This window comes from Vicugna pacos, chromosome 24 (genome assembly GCF_048564905.1).
Source record: "Vicugna pacos chromosome 24, VicPac4, whole genome shotgun sequence".
NCBI lineage: Eukaryota > Metazoa > Chordata > Mammalia > Artiodactyla > Camelidae > Vicugna > Vicugna pacos.
In genome coordinates, this window is record NC_133010.1 from 22,455,799 (window position 1) to 22,473,383 (window position 17,585).

The window sequence follows — 17,585 nt, forward strand, 5'->3', positions numbered from 1 at the left end:
GCCGCTGAGGGGGTAAAAGATACTCATTTAAGTAACACGTAGGATGCAGGTTTTGATCTGGGATCACTCTGACTCTCCTAAAAGCTGATGAGAACATCAGGATGGTGAAGCAGTGTTCACCCAGAGGGAGGGTTTGGTGCGGGGTGGGGAGGCCAGGGCTCTGAGACGAGTCTCGGGACCCCCGCAGGGCGGAGGGGTGAAGCAGCCCCAGGCCTGAGCAAGACCCCGCCAGGAACTCCATATGGATGAAGAACGACTCACTCCCTGGAGGAACCTACAAAGCAAGAGAGGTTAGTTCCTATGGGTGGAGCCTCACTTTTGGAGTCAGGTTTTATAAAAACAAGCACCAAAAAGAAGTGCTTTCTGTACACAAACTTAAGTGTCAGCAGAGGTCAAAATGCTAATTTATGGAAATTATCAAATGCTGGCAGGAGTACAGAGAAAACGATTCAAATGTCCTGTGAAGGAAAGTCAGATGCATCCAGTTTACGTTTGTTTATTGTTGTAACATTTTGTTTTGAACATCAAACACTGCACCAAAATATGAGCCATTTATCTTGACAGCTGTCTTTGCCATAAACTAAGTACTGAGCTGATGTTTACAATTAATTTCTGACAACTTAAAATGTATTAGTGGCATTGCTAATAATTAAACATCATAGACTGAATGTAATGATCAAATTAAAAGAGTAACGTTTCTCCTTCCCTTTCTTACCTTGAAAACAAACCAAAAAAGTAGTTTTCACCAGGGAAGAGCACTTACTTGAAACACAAGCTCAACTTTAACCAGTCTCATTAAACCCAGCGTCCTCTGAAACGGGAAAACCAGGCTCCCCAGAGCAACTCCGGATACTTGAAAGGATGACAAACTCCCCGGGAGAGTCCGTTTTTACCAACTTGCAAAAAAAGAAAAATTTCCTCTCTGCCTGTTTCTCCAGGTCTCCCGCACCGCCAGCCCGTGCGCACTTGAGGGCACGAGCGCTGGCTGGGCATCGAGCTGGCCGCCACTCCCAGATTGTCAGCAGCTTTCCTTCCAGGACGTCACACTAGTGAGTTTTTCCTTTTTCCAACTGAAAACTATGTAGATGTTTGAAAGCACTGCGAACCGGTCTTCCCACTTGGGGCGGAGCCCGCGTGCTCCAGGCCCCACGTGTACTCCTAAGCCCACAGAGATGTGGGTGTGACACCGCTGCCGTGCCAGCCTCAGCACGAGGACACCAGGGCAGGTATTAAAGTCTGGTTGGGCTGGAAAGAGGGAAGGGGGCCACGGCCATTTCAGCAGCAGAGCAACGGGGAGAGTGACACCGACAAGCCACGTCCACCCGGCCCCCCCGGGATGCGGCCCAGGGCGAGCGCGGGGGCCCCCGCTCCTTCGCTCACCCCGCGACGGGGTCTGTGTGCACACACTGAGGGCATCTCTCTTTCACAGAAAGAACAAATGTCATTTGTACCAAATGGCAATGGGTTTTCAGCACAAACTTACTACTTTCACAACACTATTGTCATAGTGATCACCTACTTTCCGCAAGAGGGACTCCTTTAAATAAGAAAGAAAGAAAAAGACTGTTAATTAGCATATGTACCGGCTAGATCCACCTGCAGCAACAAAGTGACCAAGTCCAGAGCTGATGGTCAGCAGGCTGCAGGCTCGGCTCCCCTGCGCAGGGCCAGGAGACCTGGGTTCCCAGGCCCCACCCTCCAGAAGATGCCCCCGCGTCCAGAGGGACCACCTTAGCAGGAAAGAGACCGTCTCATGGGGACTCTTCAAAGGACAACCAACCAACCAAGGACTATGGAAGGTGCGTGCGCGCACTCTCCATCCTGCTCACAGGCCAGGAAGCCCCATGAAGCTCAGGGTAAGTGCGTAAAACGGATGGGGTGAAGGCAGGCCGACGGTGTCCAGGAGGTGAAGTAACCGCAGGGCCGCCATGCTAGGAATTCATTTCACTAACTGGGCAGAGCATCACAGAAACATAACCTGGTCTCCCTGACCTACTGGACACAAACTTTCAAAAGGATGAGTCCCTGAACTACGCACCGTGGGAAGATTTGCACCGGAGAAAGCATGTATGGTTCCTCCTCTGGGAACAGGCGTTTCCAGGCTCAACCACTGCAAACTGTGTTCGGGAGACTTTGCCACTGTCCGTGTCCAATAGCACAAGGGAAAACGGCTGAACTGAGTCGGACACTTTCAACTCTCCAATCTGGAAAGATGACCACCCCCATTTCTCCACCTCTAGATCAGTGTTATTTATTTTGGTGGCGCCAGCTGCAGTGCGGAGTGCCCCCCCAACACAAGCACAGGGCAAGTGAGGGGACGGGGGCCGGGGGCCTGGGTCCTGGGTCTGCGCCGCGGTGTGGCCACGCACCCTGTGCTCGAGTCTTGCCCGGCGCAGGGCTGTAGGGGGTCATTTTCAGTCCTCCAAGAGCCTCCTCTCTAATGTTGCTCCTGATTTTAACATTTTAACCAGCCTCACCTCTAAGCCTGTGCTTACAGCTCTGGAGGGACTCAGGACAGAGCCCTTCCCTGGGGCCGTCTGCTGGGCTGACACACTCATTACAACCAGACTGGGACACTGAGCTGCTGACAAAAGGGACGGAGAAAAGGACCCTTCCCAGGACCCGTAACAGGTGCACACCTGCACTTCCAAGGCTACCTTGCAAACAGAGCTGTTCCTCGTTGTTTGACCACCTGCTCCTGCTGGGCTGCCGGGGCTGCCCTTACGGACACACCCTGCGAGACCCGCTCCTTCCAGCTGCTCCAAGACACGACACGACACTCCAGGGCCTCCCACCTGGAGTGGTCGCTGGGGAGAAGGCAGTGATCTAAGGGCCTTGTCTTCCCCAGAAGCCCATGACGGTTGCTCTGTTTCTGCGGAGCAGGGAGGGAGCAGCCCACAAAAGAAATGCGCAGTCGGTTCGGACCAGCCTCACTAAGTGGACCCTGATGCCCTGAAGAAGGCCCTCAGTTCAGAGAGAAACACTCTCAGCCGCCCAGGGGGAACGTAACACTTTACTCTGTGCAAGTTTTGGTCCAGTCTTAGGTGCTGCTTCCTTCCTGGTAAATTCTGCAGTGAAAAGAGCACCCAGTCCACCACTCGACTCCGTGTGGGAGAGGACCAGCCAGCGACAGGAGCCAGGCCTCCAGCCTCAGGTCTGAGTGCCCCTCCCTGCTCCGGCCCGGGCACCCAACAGCGGCCCTGCCCAACCTGGGAGGGTGAGGAGGAGGGCAGCTCCAGCTCCAGGAGCTCCCAGGTCCCCGCCAGTGCCCGACTGTCAACGCGTCTTGTCCCACACCTGTGGCTGGGAGGGAGCCCCGAGTCCTCTGTCCAGCAGAAAGGCCGGTCCCCTCCGCCTGCTGCGAAGTGAGCAACGGAGAGCCTCCCGCTGGGGTGCTGCCTCAGGCCAGGTCGTCCAGGTCCACCTCGGGGATCGGGTCCCGCCAGTAGCAGAAGGAGCTGAACTCCGGGCATGCAAAGGCGGAATTCTGTTCCTTACTGAGAAGTGGGAACACGTGCTCCACCAGCTCGCTCAGTCTGTGGTACCTGGGAGGGGGTTTGGGGAAGGAACGCACAAATCGTTACTTGGCAGTTGACCTGAGAGCACCAGACAGCAGGCTGGGAACCCGGTTACTCAGAGTCCTCAGACCGGAGGATCCCTCCTTCCCAGGGCCCAGCCACCCTCCTCAAAGTCTGGGAGACCCGGCAGTCGCATAAACAGCTCCTGTGGAGGAGGGGACAGCCTGGCAGAGGGGAAAGCCTGCACAGGCAGGTGCGGCTGGTACCCTCTCCCCGGCTGCCAGAGGTGAGGACGCACTTACGATGATTTGTTTCCTTTGGTCCTTTCCTGTATCAGTTCGCCCTTGGGGTTCACGGTGAATATCCTGCAGTCTGGAACTCCAACTTGCATGTAAGCATAGACATCCTGCAGCCAAAGACATCGAGCGCTGATCACAGAGAGGAGAGAGGAGCAGATGCTCCTCCAGCCCCCTGGGAGCCAGAAGCAGCACATAAACAGAAGACCATGTATGGAAAACCCAGTGCAGCTTTGCCACTGAAGCCGAGCTTTCAACAAACACACACTAAGGAGTGGAGCCAAGCCCAGGGGGAGCTCAGGAAGTCAGAAAACGTGGGCGCCAAGACGACGCCAGGGGCCCTGGAGCAGGGGAGGGGAGCGTTAATGAAGGGGGCACTCGTGCCCTGGTTCTGTGGCGGATCCGAGATTCGGCATAGAGTCACTTAGAACATGAGCCAGAACCGCCTGGGGAAATGGAACTGAAGCCAGAGAGACAGAGAAAGCCCCTTCGTCACCTGGGCAGACCTCCGCCAACAGGACATCCCACTGCTGGGAAATTCACAGCAGATAAAGTGAAAACCCATTTAGCAAGAGACATTCATTCGGCTTATACAACTGGTCTGAGAATCACGACGTGGCTCTACCCTGGGAGTACAGGCTGGGTGTGGCCCACCACACTGGAACGTGCCGCAGGACACTCACATTTGGACGGTTTCCAAAGGCAGCATAGAAGGGCTGCTTGGACGGGGCAAACAGATTCTTGATATCATTCAGACATTCAATTTTGAACTTCTCTGGTTTCTTTTCTATTACTTCCCTAGGGGAAAAAATACAAGCATAATCACCAAATCGAAAATGGAAGTTGTCCCTGGTGAGCAGTCCTGAAAGACGTCAGTGCTCAACCACCCGATCGTTTTAATCCTTCGTAACTTATTTTTCTTTCTCCTCCTTTGCCGACCTGACTTTCCTCGGCTGTGTCTGACACAGACCAGGTGAGCTGTGCGCGAGGCAGAGTGCCATGCGAGACACAGGAGCTCTGAAACAGCGCGGTCTGCCCAGGACACAGACGCACACACACACGCACGCGCGCACAGAGGCACCTGTGGAAGGCGGAGAACAGGCTGCTGGGTGACAGCATCAGGGGGCCCCGGGGCAGGATGGTGCCCTTGTCGTTGACCCAGTGCAGGTAGCCGCGGGTCATGTCGGCCATGCCAATGGCGCGGGCGGAGCAGTACAGGAACTTGTAGCCGTTCCTGGAAGAGAAGGCAGCTGTTGAGCCCCAGTGCTTTGGCTAAAGGGGGAAAAATGCATTTTTCTTTTAAAGGGTCCAAAGAAAGTTCCTCTCATTTACTGTGAAAATCTAATTCCTAAATTTAACAGGAAAATCTTTAGAATTATAAAGGTCTCACCAGTCCATGAAAACACCATGGGGAAAAAAATGGTGGTATTGTAACCAGGTCTTATGCTAATTTACTAGTAATGCTGCGTCTTCAAGAACTTTGTCCGTGAAAGCCAGGTGCGGAACAAAAATGTCGGGCTATCTTTAAATGATCTGCTATAAACAAAAGATACAAATGATCTTATTCATAAAGACAAATTTCCAGACTGCAAATCATTCTATGAAACGAGGAGCAGAACTTTCCCCAGGTAACTGAAACACGCATAATTTTCATACGGTGTATGATGTTCTCAACTAGCGCTTAAGATGCTGTAATTTTGCGGATCTAAGTTACATGTATTAGGATCACGCAAAGGCCACGGTGCTGTTTCCTCACAGGAAGTACTGACCAAGAGGAAGGACCCCAAGGTAAACGGTTTCCCTCGTGCATGTATTACCTACTTGAAGAAATACAATGAAAAATACTTAACTAAAAAAATGAAAATTGGCTCTCTTGTTAAATTACAGCTAAAAACTCAATTACAGCTGTAGACACAGGGAGGGCAGCGTTGTGACAATGAGACAATGGGGGTTACACGTGGGAGGTGTCGCCAAGCGCACGCTCACGCTCCATGGATGGGGGCTCACACTTTTCCCTGCATGAGGCTCAGGAGGGCACGGGGAGGACTGGGAAGCTGGACCTGCCTGATGAATGCTATTTCTCCGTAGTTCTTAAAGCAAAAGTCTAGCTCACTAGACACGTGGTCGGGACACCTACTCATTGATGGAATGGTAGAGCTTCGCAATCCCCTGATGAGTCCAGTCCTTCCCCAGCTGTGGAAGGATCTGTCCCAAAGCATCAGACCTAAGAGGGTAGAAAGAAAGGTATCAGGAATTGAGCATACAAAGCCTGTGTCTTCCTGTTCAGTTAAATACCAGCTGTCAGCAGCCGCCAGGTTTGGGGTGGGGGGCAGAGGAGGCTTCGCTGGCCTGTGTGACAGGCCAGTAAGTACACCAGCCAGTCTGATTCCAAATGTGGGATCAGACACGGGAGCCAGATGACCATTTTCAGAGACAATTTACAACCACACGTCCCCCTTTTTCCCTGCCAAATCTCAACAGCTTCTCCCTCCCCGACCCACGCCAGAATCTGGAGACCAAATAACTTAAGTCCTTCCAGAAGTTATTTCTGATGTTACATCGGTGCAGCCCCACCCATCTCCTCCATCCGTACAATGACTGTGGACCACACTGAGGGCGCCTCAGCACAAACAGTGTAAAATCCCTCCTCAATGGCGGCCGGGTGTGGCCCCCCCGCCCTCCACACTGCGCTGGGCTCTCCCCGCCACCCCAGGCTCCCGCTCACTTGGTTATTGTGCCGTCGATGTCGGAAATGACGATCTTGTCGTTCCAGTCCCACAGGTAAATGGTGCCTGCACAGCGGCAGGTACCCTGATACTGGGTCGTAATACTGAACACGACGTCGTTGGGGCCATCTTGGAGCTTCAGTTTTGCCTTTTATAAAAAGTGTAAGAATAAACAAAATTAGAGACGGAGAGTGAAAATTAATGGCACATTGCTTTGATGGAATTACATGCAACAATTAAGTCTCATCTGCCAACAACATGTGGTCAGAGAGATGGCTGGAGATACAATGTTAAGCGAGAAAGGATCCTAATCTCTACAACACAAAATGTATGTGTGTGTGACAACACATGAAGAAATACAGAAACAAAGTAACTGTTTAAAAAAAAAAGGAAAGAAAAAAAAAAACCCAGCTGAAAACACCCTTTTGGAACAGAACCCGGACAGTCACAAACCACCGCCAGCGTTTCAGGACCCCAGCTCAGGGCAGGGCAGGGGCTCAGGCGAGGTGGGCTCAGCGGCCGCTACCCGGACAGTGTGTCAGGTGCCAGGGACCCTGAGCCCCCACACGCAAACCGCTCTGCTCTTCCCCTGCACCTGGGGCACAGTGAGACCACTTCCTACGGAAATGGATAAGAGTCAGGGGGCAGGAAATTAAACAAGGAAATGTCACTTCTTTATGGTTGTGGCTTGTAAGAGACAGCGTGTGGCCCAGTGCCAGGCTGGATGTAAGATTCATCTGGGAAACAAGCTGAAAACACTGCTTTCCCGGTTCACTCCCAGAGACTGGAGTGGGCGGCCTGGGGGCAGGTGAGGGGAGTGTTCCAGGCTCCCCAGGTGGTCCTGGGCGAGGGGGCCGCCTTCCCACTGCGTGATTGGGCGTCCGCAGGACCACACACGGTGCGGTGTGCGGGAGATGCGAGATCGGGGACAGGAGACAGAAAACGCCCAACGGTGACTGAGCTAACACGGCCGCGGCCACGCGCGTCGCACACAACTCACGATCTGGTCCGACGAGAGGCGGAGAGACTTCTTATAGGACGTGGTGCTGCCGTGGCTTGGGGGCTCTGCAGGGAGGGGGTCTGCTTTGATGGACTCCTCAAGCTCCTGTGACCCCTCGTCACTTGACGAGTCATCCTCGGCTGGCCTGTTCAACATCAACCCGGTTGCCGACGGTAAGTAATGAGGACGCAGCAGGGCGCTGTGTGACCACAGCTTTTCATTTAGGATCAAGAAAAGCGAAAGACCCTAAGTCCATTCTGGAAGAGTCGCACCCCCAGGCCGTCTCCTCGCCTGCCCGTCCCTCCTCCGTCCCGCCACTGGCCGGCAGCTCCCTTCTGGCCGTGCCTGGTCATTTTCTGCTACAACCAGTGAATTCTACTAGGTCTGCTGACTCTTGTTGAAAAGATGCATTTCAAAAGGTACAAATTATAGAAAACATGAATGCTTATACTGATTTAAAAAACTAACAAGATTTTAGACACTCCTTTTCAAAGAAAAGGGTAAAGAACAAGAAGAGCAACCCGAGACTTAGGGGGTGGGAGGAGGGAAAAGGAATTGATTAGGGAAGAAACGCAGATGGCAGAAACAAGGATGGGGTGTGCTGGGCACCTCCCCTCAGGGCGGCCAGCCCAAACATCCACGTGGCCACTCCTCCCAAGGCAGGAAACGCGCCCACACAGCTGCCGTGACTGCTACGTCTCCCTGTGCCCCGACAGCTGGGCAGCAGGGGCCCCGGGGACAGCACACCCAGGACCCCCCAAGATCCCCTCCCCGAACCCTGCGTTTCACAGGCACCCGAGTCCATGGCCCTGGGAAGGAGTGAGGTATTTGAGGAGCAGTGATGAGTATATTTACTCTAAGCTAATGCTGTTTCTAAAGCAAAGCAGAAGTTATCCTCTTTGAACTGAGCGGCACAATGAAGCCACTTACTGTCATGTGCATGTATAGGAAAAAGACATTTCTGGTTAAGAATTAAACAAAATTGCCCAAATCAACTTGACTGCAGTGGCAGAAGCAGAGGGAGCGAGGGCTGAGCCTGGATGGAACCCCGGGTGTCCCACCTGCCGCTGGCCGGCTCCTGTGCACTCGGCGGCAGGTCACTGGGCGGCGGCACCTCCGACTTCCCCTCCTTGGCCTCTGGCAGCTAGAACAGCAACACGGTAACGACAATGTGCAGGACTCCCCACTAACGAGCGACAATCCATCAGCAGCTCTCCGGAAATGAGCAGAGCTGCTTTCTGAATCCCCACCTGAAAAATGCTTAAGAAACCAACTCTCTCCAGTTTGAGCCAAAGGACAGAAACCCGAGAGAGACGTCACGTGCTGTCTGTGCAAAACTCTGCCACAGCAGTCAGGGGCGAGGCCTGACCACAGCGCGCCAGCCCGGGTCTCACAGCCCTCAGGTCCGAGCAGGGACACGGGCCTGCGCGACAGAGGGGACCGGCTCCCCTGCCGCCTGCGCGGGAGGGCGGCGAGCTCTGCTTCTCTCTGGAAGGCAGCACAGAACAGCACGGCGGGAAGGGCGCCGACTCCGGAGGTGGACATAAGGTCGAACCCCAGCGCCATCCCTCACCCGTTTCGGGCCCTTGTTGAGCAGTGTCACCCCCATGTTCCAGTTTCGTCACCTGTACACTACCAGCATTGCTGGGCTGCAGTCCAGCTGAGAGGAGACGCAGGTCAAGCGCCCAGCGTCACACCTGCATGCCTAACTGCTCAGAAGTGGTGGCTGCTGTTACTGTCATAGAGCGTTACACACCCAAACTGACCTCCTTACACCTGGCAGAGAAGGTTTCTGAATAAATTAAAGATTCACTTCTTTTCAGCCCAAGGAAAGGACCACCTCCAGGCCGGTTACCTGTTTGGTTATGCTCTCTCTCTTACGCCAAAACCACCAGCGACCGGATTTCTTAGGCATCTTATCTTTGACCCAGGACTCCACCGTGGCCTGGAAACAATCACCGCGGGTTAGTCAAGTCATCCGGCGGTCATGGAGCACTCAGCCACTTCCCACCGTTAACCTGCAGGGTGGTGCCTCCCTACTGAGTGCGAGCAAGGCTCTGCACACCTCCCGAACGCCTCGCAGACACCGACGTGGTCCTGTCTCGTGGCACTTCTGAGGAAGCAGCCAGAGGGGCCAGCTACGCAGGTGCAGCCCCCGTGGGGGCGGGCAGGCGGGCTGCTCTCACTCCTCTACCTTGGGAAGCACCTCACGAGTTATGAGGACCAACGAGGTGGAGGTGTCTTCTTGGCGGACAGAGTCAAAGCAAACCTTCAGGTTCTACAGAACAGGCTTACTGACCGTAGCCTGAACTAACCACACTGCTTAGTTCAAGTCACGCTCCTGGGGGCCACGGCACCCTCTTCTTGCTGCTGCTTCCCATAGAGGAAACGTTTTCATTCATTCTATACGAACAATCAGTAAAATCTCTCACCCTTTATACACAGTCAGAAACTGGTATCAATACCTAGTGAAAATGACAAAGATGTGGCAGCCTGGCTGACGTCCTAGGTTTTTGGACATGAGATAATTTGAGTGGGCACACAGAACTTTTTGGATCTTTTATAATATTAATTTAAAAATACTAAATAAAAGTTTGAACAACACCCAGCTTAGAAATACGCACATACGGATTTTTCTAAGCACTGTCTGCTCTGTGGCGCCATCTCACCTTAGGCAGATTCTTCTGGAAGACCTGCAGGCTGAGGATCATGGGAGCAGCCAATGCCCAGCTGTAGTAACTGCGAGAAAAGAAAACCGTGCGAAACCGTCACACACAGAGGAGACGGCGAGGGAGGAAAGAAGGGGGCAGAGCGGGAGTGGTGGGGGGTGGGAAGAGGAGGAGAGAAAGGTAGAAATACCACATAAAATTCCTCTTGTTTTAAATGAAAAGATGATCAGCTAAATTTTTTTTGCCATCTGAGTAATCTTTGCTTCAAGCCAAACTTCTCTGAACAGAAAAAGTAGTAAATTCTATAAAGCAGAGTCACATTTCAATGCCTCCTTTAAAAATAAAGCTGAGGCTTTTCTTTCACTTCAGAGTCACGGCCCATCTGCATATCTATATGAGATGATGGCATATTTTACAGCAAGAAACACTGTAATAGTTAAAAACAGCACTTGGGGCAAAAAAACCCTGCCAAGGGTATCTAACAATTACAAAAGCAGTTTTTTGTATTTACCGGTTATATATCCGTATTACAAGGTTGGGATTGTCTATAAGTCCAGGGTTTTCTGCAAACTCATGATAAGTAATGATATGCTCCATGAACTTCTCTGCAATGTAAAATAATAATTATCCATTTGGTTAGAGATCACATAAATGCGCACAGGAGATTATCACAGCGCTCTCTACACTGAAGGGAGTATGAGATAAATAAAACCCCAGAAGCTAACTTTTCTATATGTATCAGAAACAAAATGTCACACACGGGTTTTTCCCCGGGGCAAGAACAAACACTTCTTTTCTACTCCCCTACCCTTCTGTAACTCCTCCCCCAATTGAAAAATAGAAAACAGAAAAACTAAAACAAACCAAAGAACCCACAAACAAACAAAAGAGAGAGAGAGAGAGAAAGGGGGAAAGCCAGAAACTCTTAGGAAGACAGGTACCAGATGTGGCCAGAGGGAGGGGTGGTCTGGAGGCGGGTGTGCACACACTCAACTCCACAACTAACAAAAACTGTGGGTCTCATTCTTATAAGCGGGAGAAGCTCCTTAACTGGCAGACAACTGTGTGACCGGGGACACGCGGGGCACGGGGTGGTGTCTTACAGCTGGAAGGGCACATGCGCCTGCGACATTTGAAAGCACAGGAAGAACATCTGAAAATGCTTGGAGGGAAAAAACCACACGCCAGAATCTGGCTTCGGGTCTGTCAAGGAATAAATCCCAAGTTCTCGCAGAACAAACGAGGATTTCTGCATGAATTTTTGAACCGCGTTCCTCACCCTGCATGCTGAACAGGCCAAAAGACACTTCTCACTGGGGCTGTTTCGCCTGGTAAGTTGTGTACAATTTACTTTTCTTGCCATTTCTGCTTCCCTCAATAACAAACTCTACCTAAGTTACCAGTATTTTTTAAAGCATAGATTTTATAGTTTATATAAATTGTATATCCCCTCCTCCACCTGTATTTTTTAAAGTGGGAGCTTATGAGGATTATAAAAAAAAGTGACCTATTTAATTTTGCCCCTAGAAGGAAGCACTGGCCGTAGCACACTCTTAATTTCTTGCAAAAAAAAAAAAAAATAAGAGATGGAGAAGAAAGGCGCAGTGATCACCCCGTGACCCTATGAAGGTGACCGTTCAGGGGACCCAGCCTGCCATACGCAGGAGACAGAAGATGATGCTGGTCATAAAAAGACGATCTTTCCTTAGAGGAAAACCAATCAAGGGCCACTAGGCAAGCTGAGAAAACAGTAAGAGTTCAGTTTACAGCAGGAGGTAAAACCTTAAAGGCCAGGGAGCCTGGGACAGACGTACACGTGGGTGCAGAGCCCACCTGAGACTCCTGAACCCCCTGCTGGGCTCGCCCCTTCCTGAGCAACTCTACTCTCCTGGGCCAACGCTCGAGCCCGGGACACAGTAATCTTTCTACTTTTTGCCAGAAAGACCATTTAGTCAGGAGACAGTTATCACAACCTCAGGCCCTTCTCTCCTGTCTCAGCCCCCCCCCCCACCGGCAGCCAGGCCCCGGCCACAGCTATTCCCGCAGGGTCACGGGCGGAGAGCTCTCGACCCCTCCACGTGCGGGAGAGCCCGTGGGCACGCGCCCCCAGCCCACTCAGGCGCTGTCACCCCAGAACGAGGTTCCTTTACTGAGGGGCGAAGTCTGGCACTGCAGGGAGACACCTGTGACCTGCCCAAGACCACCAGGGGGTTTAACTCCTGAAACGGCCACACAGCAGGTCTCCTCGGAAGGGACACCTGAGGCTGCTTCTGCAAGTGGGGACCGGGCATGGCGGCAGAAGTTCCTACCTACCTTTAGAGATTTCTCCGTTCTCACTGAGGCCCCCACAGAGGGAGAGGGTGACGTCGGGCAGGTCCATGGCAGAATCCGAGAGGCACTCGGTGCCACTATCAGCAGCCGCGCTGCCCACTGACTGCGGAGACTGGGAGCCGGACAGCGTGTCCAACTCGGGCCACTGCCTGGAGCCGGGGTCCGAGTCACTGTGGGGAGAGAGGACCCACCTCAGTACACCCTCCCGTCTTTGCCTCCTGACCACGCAGCCCTCGGGGCGCTGGAACCAGTCAGCTCCCTGCGCAAAGGAGCAGACTGCCCTGCACACAGACAGCTTTTCTTAGGGAGTGTTCAGTCACTTCGTCAGTGACATTCACAATAACCTAGTCACACCACTGAGGAATGAACTGACTACGGTAAATATGACACAAAAATCACCGCTGTCATTCACGGTGACACCAACTCTTCCATGATGGCCGTTCTGATTTAAATTAGAGGGGTAAGTGAGTCAGAAGCATTTATTTACATTTCCATGATGAAAATAACAGAGTAATTAAGCAAAATCGAATGTTTGGAAATCTTTTGATCCTAACTTCCTAGAAAAGTCTGTGGTACTATGTACATCCTGTAGAAAATCACTGTAGTTCAAGGGTGTCTTATTTTAAAAACAAGGATTTTCTAAATTCATCTGTTACTTTACAAAACAGAACAAAGAAATTAACCAAGTGAAAATTCTCAGGAGGCAAGACACACCTCAAAAAAGAAATATTCTGAGAAACTAGAAATAAACTGTTCTTACACAAGTGAGGGCCAGCACTAAAGACGAGGTTATTCAGTATTTTCCCTTTTCTAGATGACAAGGCGCAGACGCCAGGTTTAGAGGCTGAACCCAAAGGAAACTTGCTGTAACGGAGCATCAACTCAAGAGCAAAAGAACATGGAAACAGCACCTTAAGTCTCTTAGTCATGAGTCTCCACTGCTCTGCACCTTCTGAACGGACATTTACTGTCGCATTGAAATACAGTCCCAGAATTTTCAAACTAATTTTATTCAAAAAACCAGTGTATTAATGTATGCCATCCAGGGTAGTTCGGGGGAAAAACCCTCAAATTTGAGCACTGGGTGGGAACAGAGAAGTCAGTCTCAACACTGCCAGGTTCTGCATCTGAACCTTTCAAGAAAAGATTTAAGTTTTTGGAAATTCTCTCTCTTCAGACCAACGTACACCCATAGCAGCACAATATTGAGATTAATCGGATCAACAGAATGTGCTCCTCACTGGAAATGGTGAAAAAGCCAAAGCCACGTAAGGCAGCAAAACCTGCTGTTGCGCTGGGGCCAGAGGCAAGGCTGCCCCCGGGGTGAAACGCCGACACCCACGTCTTCATCCTCCCGGGTGCACGGCTGGTCCCCTTACAGCAGGTGTGGCCACACGATCAGATGACTGAGCTGTCCGCGTAGACAGAGGCGCGGGCTGCGTGGGCTGCGTGGGCCTGGCCCCTGAAAACCCAACAGCTCACCAAACCCACGAGAGTGATGTGATTTAAAAGTAAAACTTAGCTCTAATTAAATACTGAATATTTAGTCAAGACGGCAATGACCACGATGATAAAACAAACGCTTATGAGCATTTCAACAACCTCACTGTCTCCATATATATTGATGAGTATTGTCTAAAGAACCACTGAGTTGGAGAGGCAAGAAGCTTGCTTGGTGAATGACCCCAAATGGTCAGGCTGTAACGGACGGAGAGGCCCCACCGCAGCAGTCACGCTCCCCGTTTTTTAAAAGGGAAACTAAGGGGTCTGTCTTAGGAATCCCAGTGTAAATAATGATTAAGGACTAGGAAGTCGGAAACAAAGTGCTAATTCTCAGACAGCTTACGTTGCAACTTTCTTATTCGGGGGCAAAAAAAAAAGGACCAGCTTCATTTCTCTCACCTTGAAAGCCCAAGTATCGCTTGAAATGAAGTGGCTTTTTGGAGAAAATGTAGGGCAGAAAGCGAGGAAGGAGTTTTAACAATCTTCCAAAAATATCTGTAAAAATTTAAGTTATCTTCTTACTGACCCCACCTTTCTATTTTAAGTAAACACTGAAGACGTGCTTTTCAGTGATGTGCTGTGAAGTGTTGAATTACGTGTCTATGGCTCAGCACATTCAAGCTGTGCTTCTCGTGGGGAAAAGTAAACTGCTTTTTGTAATCACAGGGTATTATAACGGAATTTCCCTAAGAATGCAAATGAGCTGGGGAAACGGTACAAGTCCATCATTTCTGAGATCTCAGTGTCACTCCAGGGGAGAGTCACGGAGGGGGAGGGTGACAGGCTCAGAGCCCCACGGGCGCTCACCAGGCCCAGGCCCAGGCGCAGGCGCGCTGAGGAGGGCGGGCGCCCTCGGTAAAGCGTGTCTGAATGAAGGTATCTTACCTTTAAAACCCAACGAATGGAACTAACGCTAGTGAGCAGCGGTGCTAACGTGAAGTCACCTCTGCGGTCACGCCCTTATGCAGGCTTGACCAGGGTACCTCTTCTCACCACATTCAAAATTTCTTCATAAATAGATAAATCATTAATTTAAAATCACCACAGGCAAAACCACACACACACCCCTTCTGAATTTCCCAACATCTGGAGCAATCCTCCAACTTAGCGAAGGACACTGTCCCCTTGGCTCCTTTTCCTCAGACAAAATGTTTTGCTCTAAAAGCAGCCAGACTCCTTCAGAGCCGTCCACCCTCCAATACAAGGTTCACTACCTTTTGGGGAAATAGAGAGCAGCAACCTCAGGTTCCAGGGCCTTCAGGTCATCCAGGTAAATGTCTTCAGGTCCCTGGTGCTGGCTTCTCTTGTGGACACCTGTTTTTACAAGAAAAACACAGCAGAGATGAGAACGTGGCTATTCTCCATTTACAACTCTGCTAGAAAACAAAGGCTTGCAAAGAATAAAACCGGCTGTGACTGGAATCGAGTTGTATTTTTAAAGTGTCAGCTAGCCCTTTCCCTCGGGTTGGTTCTCAGCCACCCACGTGAATGGAAGAGGACTTCGGGCGTGCACACCTGGCAGCTGCGCAGTAAACACGCGCGAATCCTGCCTTCTCCCACTTGTTCTTCCGTGAACCGTGCTGAGCCCTGAATCACTGACACTTAACAGTAACTTTTTTCTATTTATAGCGTGAACAAGCATGACCGAACCTGACGGGCTCGCCAGCCAGCACAGAGAGAGAGGCCACTAGTCTGAGGCCACGAGGGGGGCTTGTTGGGGGACAGGGTACTCAAGAGGTGACTGGGGAGGGCAGGACCCTCACCCCGAGCAAAACGGAAAGCCAGGGGATCACGTTTAGCGCCACCAACAGTGGGACCCTACGAGATGCCGCAGGAAGTTACCTGTGCAGCCCACGAGGTAACCTTCAATTAAAAAAGAGACTATGTGACCCAAATCTAACTGCGCCTCCAGAGCTGTGCTGCCCACCAGTCACCAGCCACACGCGGCTGCCGCGCACCTGGCCTAAGCGAGATGTAGAATGTGCCAGAAAACATGAAGAACACACATCCGATTCCCAAGACTGACTATGAGAGACATAAACACCGCCGCAACTTCTGTGCCGATTACTTGTTACAACTGCAACCATCTGGATTTACTGGCCTGGACAGAATTTATTAGTAAACCTAATTTCACTTGTTTTATTTTTACTTTTTTAATGTGAGAAGGCTTACGCTAAGTTCTAGTTTAAGAAAATACAAGAATGTCACCTTGAAAAAAAACCACCAGATACTTCCCGAATGTGAGAAAGTACAGAAGACAATCGGCAGGGCTCTTCAAACGTCAGGATCGTGGGTGCAGAGGGGGAAAGAGGTGCAGTGTGTGTTCAAACAAGAAAGACTAAACACAAAAACCAAATGCAACGTGTAAACCCTGATGAGATCTTGGATTGTGCAGGGGAGGGGGCGGTTAAAAAGCTATTCTAGCTGCCTCTGGGGAACTATGAATACGGCCTCGACGTGACGGGCTCCGCGGTCCTGCAGAGAACGGTCTTGTCCTTAGAAAGTGAACCTGGAGTATTCAAGGGGGAAGCGTCACAAGGCCTGCAGCTTGTTTTCACATGGCTTAAAATGATTGGAAAAAAAACCCCAAACAACTGTATCTGTGTGAGTGAAAACCAAATACATATGAAATTTCATGATTAAAAGTTGGGGAGGAAAGAATGAGGCCAAATCAATGGTGGACACCAGCATTCAGTGTTCGTATCTCCAGTCGGTTCCCAGACTGTGCCGAGAACATTACTTCCCAGACTAAGACAAAACATTCGCCCTGAACACCGCGTTTTCCCCCTTCACATTTCTCAGAGCAGAACACGGGGACACGGGCTTCTGGTTTGCAAAGACAAGCTGAGCTGTGAAGGAGCAGGGACCGAGTTTAGCATCAGCCAGGTGGTCACAGCGGCCACAAATACCCTTGACAGTCAAACCCTTTTATTTTACACACACTGGCTCTGAAGTCAGTGTGTGACCACCTAACCCACGGTGTTAGCATTTCTTTTTTAAGTGCAGCAAGTATTTAGCTGTCCGTGACCAGGCGTGCTTTTAGGGAAGCCTGTGCTAAGCCTGCGTCCTGGCTCTCGCTGTTCCGAGGATCAAAGGACAACATTGTATTTTTAAACAGTGAGAACGTTCTGGTGTTCACAACCTTCTTTTCAAAACCAAGAGCTACTGAGCCAAGAGCTGGACTCTACCTTCGTCAGAGAGAAATAACGAGAGAAGAGGATGCACGCTAACGATTAGCGTGCATTTATGTCCCGTATTATTGTAACAAAAGTACTTGATTTGGCCTCAACTAACCAGACGTTTCAGGTGCAAGCATCTCGCTGTTAAACATAATTGCTTAGGATTCTACTTCACTTTATGGACATACCTAGTCATTAAAGGGGTGAATTTTACTCATTGACTGATTTAAATGCGCTAATTTTTTCAGTAAACGCTTCTCAGGGGCCTGAGCAGCCGCGGCAGGGAGAGGGGGGTTCAAGTCTGCTCTGGGGGAGCGGGACTAAGCGGCCCCCATCCTGCGCGGCAGGACCTGATCGGGGCAC

General features: G+C 51.0%; 1 protein-coding gene across 6 annotated transcripts in view; it reads right to left on the reverse strand.

The window, feature by feature from the left end:
• Positions 1-480: 480 nt before the first annotated feature.
• The window catches only part of LPIN2 (lipin 2), an 83,903-nt gene continuing 66,798 nt past the window's right edge, over positions 481-17,585 (reverse strand). For 4 of the 6 annotated variants that reach the window (XM_031690251.2, XM_072949163.1, XM_015239968.3 and 1 more), the window contains exons 8-20: positions 15,258-15,357; positions 12,523-12,710; positions 10,721-10,814; positions 10,210-10,279; positions 9,396-9,485; positions 8,602-8,684; positions 7,541-7,685; positions 6,540-6,688; positions 5,952-6,038; positions 4,896-5,048; positions 4,498-4,612; positions 3,821-3,924; positions 481-3,545 (exon numbers count right to left, since the gene is read on the reverse strand). In XM_031690251.2, the coding sequence (XP_031546111.2) occupies positions 3,401-3,545; positions 3,821-3,924; positions 4,498-4,612; positions 4,896-5,048; positions 5,952-6,038; positions 6,540-6,688; positions 7,541-7,685; positions 8,602-8,684; positions 9,396-9,485; positions 10,210-10,279; positions 10,721-10,814; positions 12,523-12,710; positions 15,258-15,357 (1,523 nt within the window). In that variant the 3' untranslated portion in view covers positions 481-3,400. Of the gene's footprint in view, positions 3,546-3,820; positions 3,947-4,497; positions 4,613-4,895; positions 5,049-5,106; positions 5,351-5,951; positions 6,039-6,539; positions 6,689-7,540; positions 7,686-8,601; positions 8,685-9,395; positions 9,486-10,209; positions 10,280-10,720; positions 10,815-12,522; positions 12,711-15,257; positions 15,358-17,585 lie in introns of those variants that run through there. The other 2 variants (XM_072949165.1, XM_072949166.1) reach the window with 2 other exon arrangements.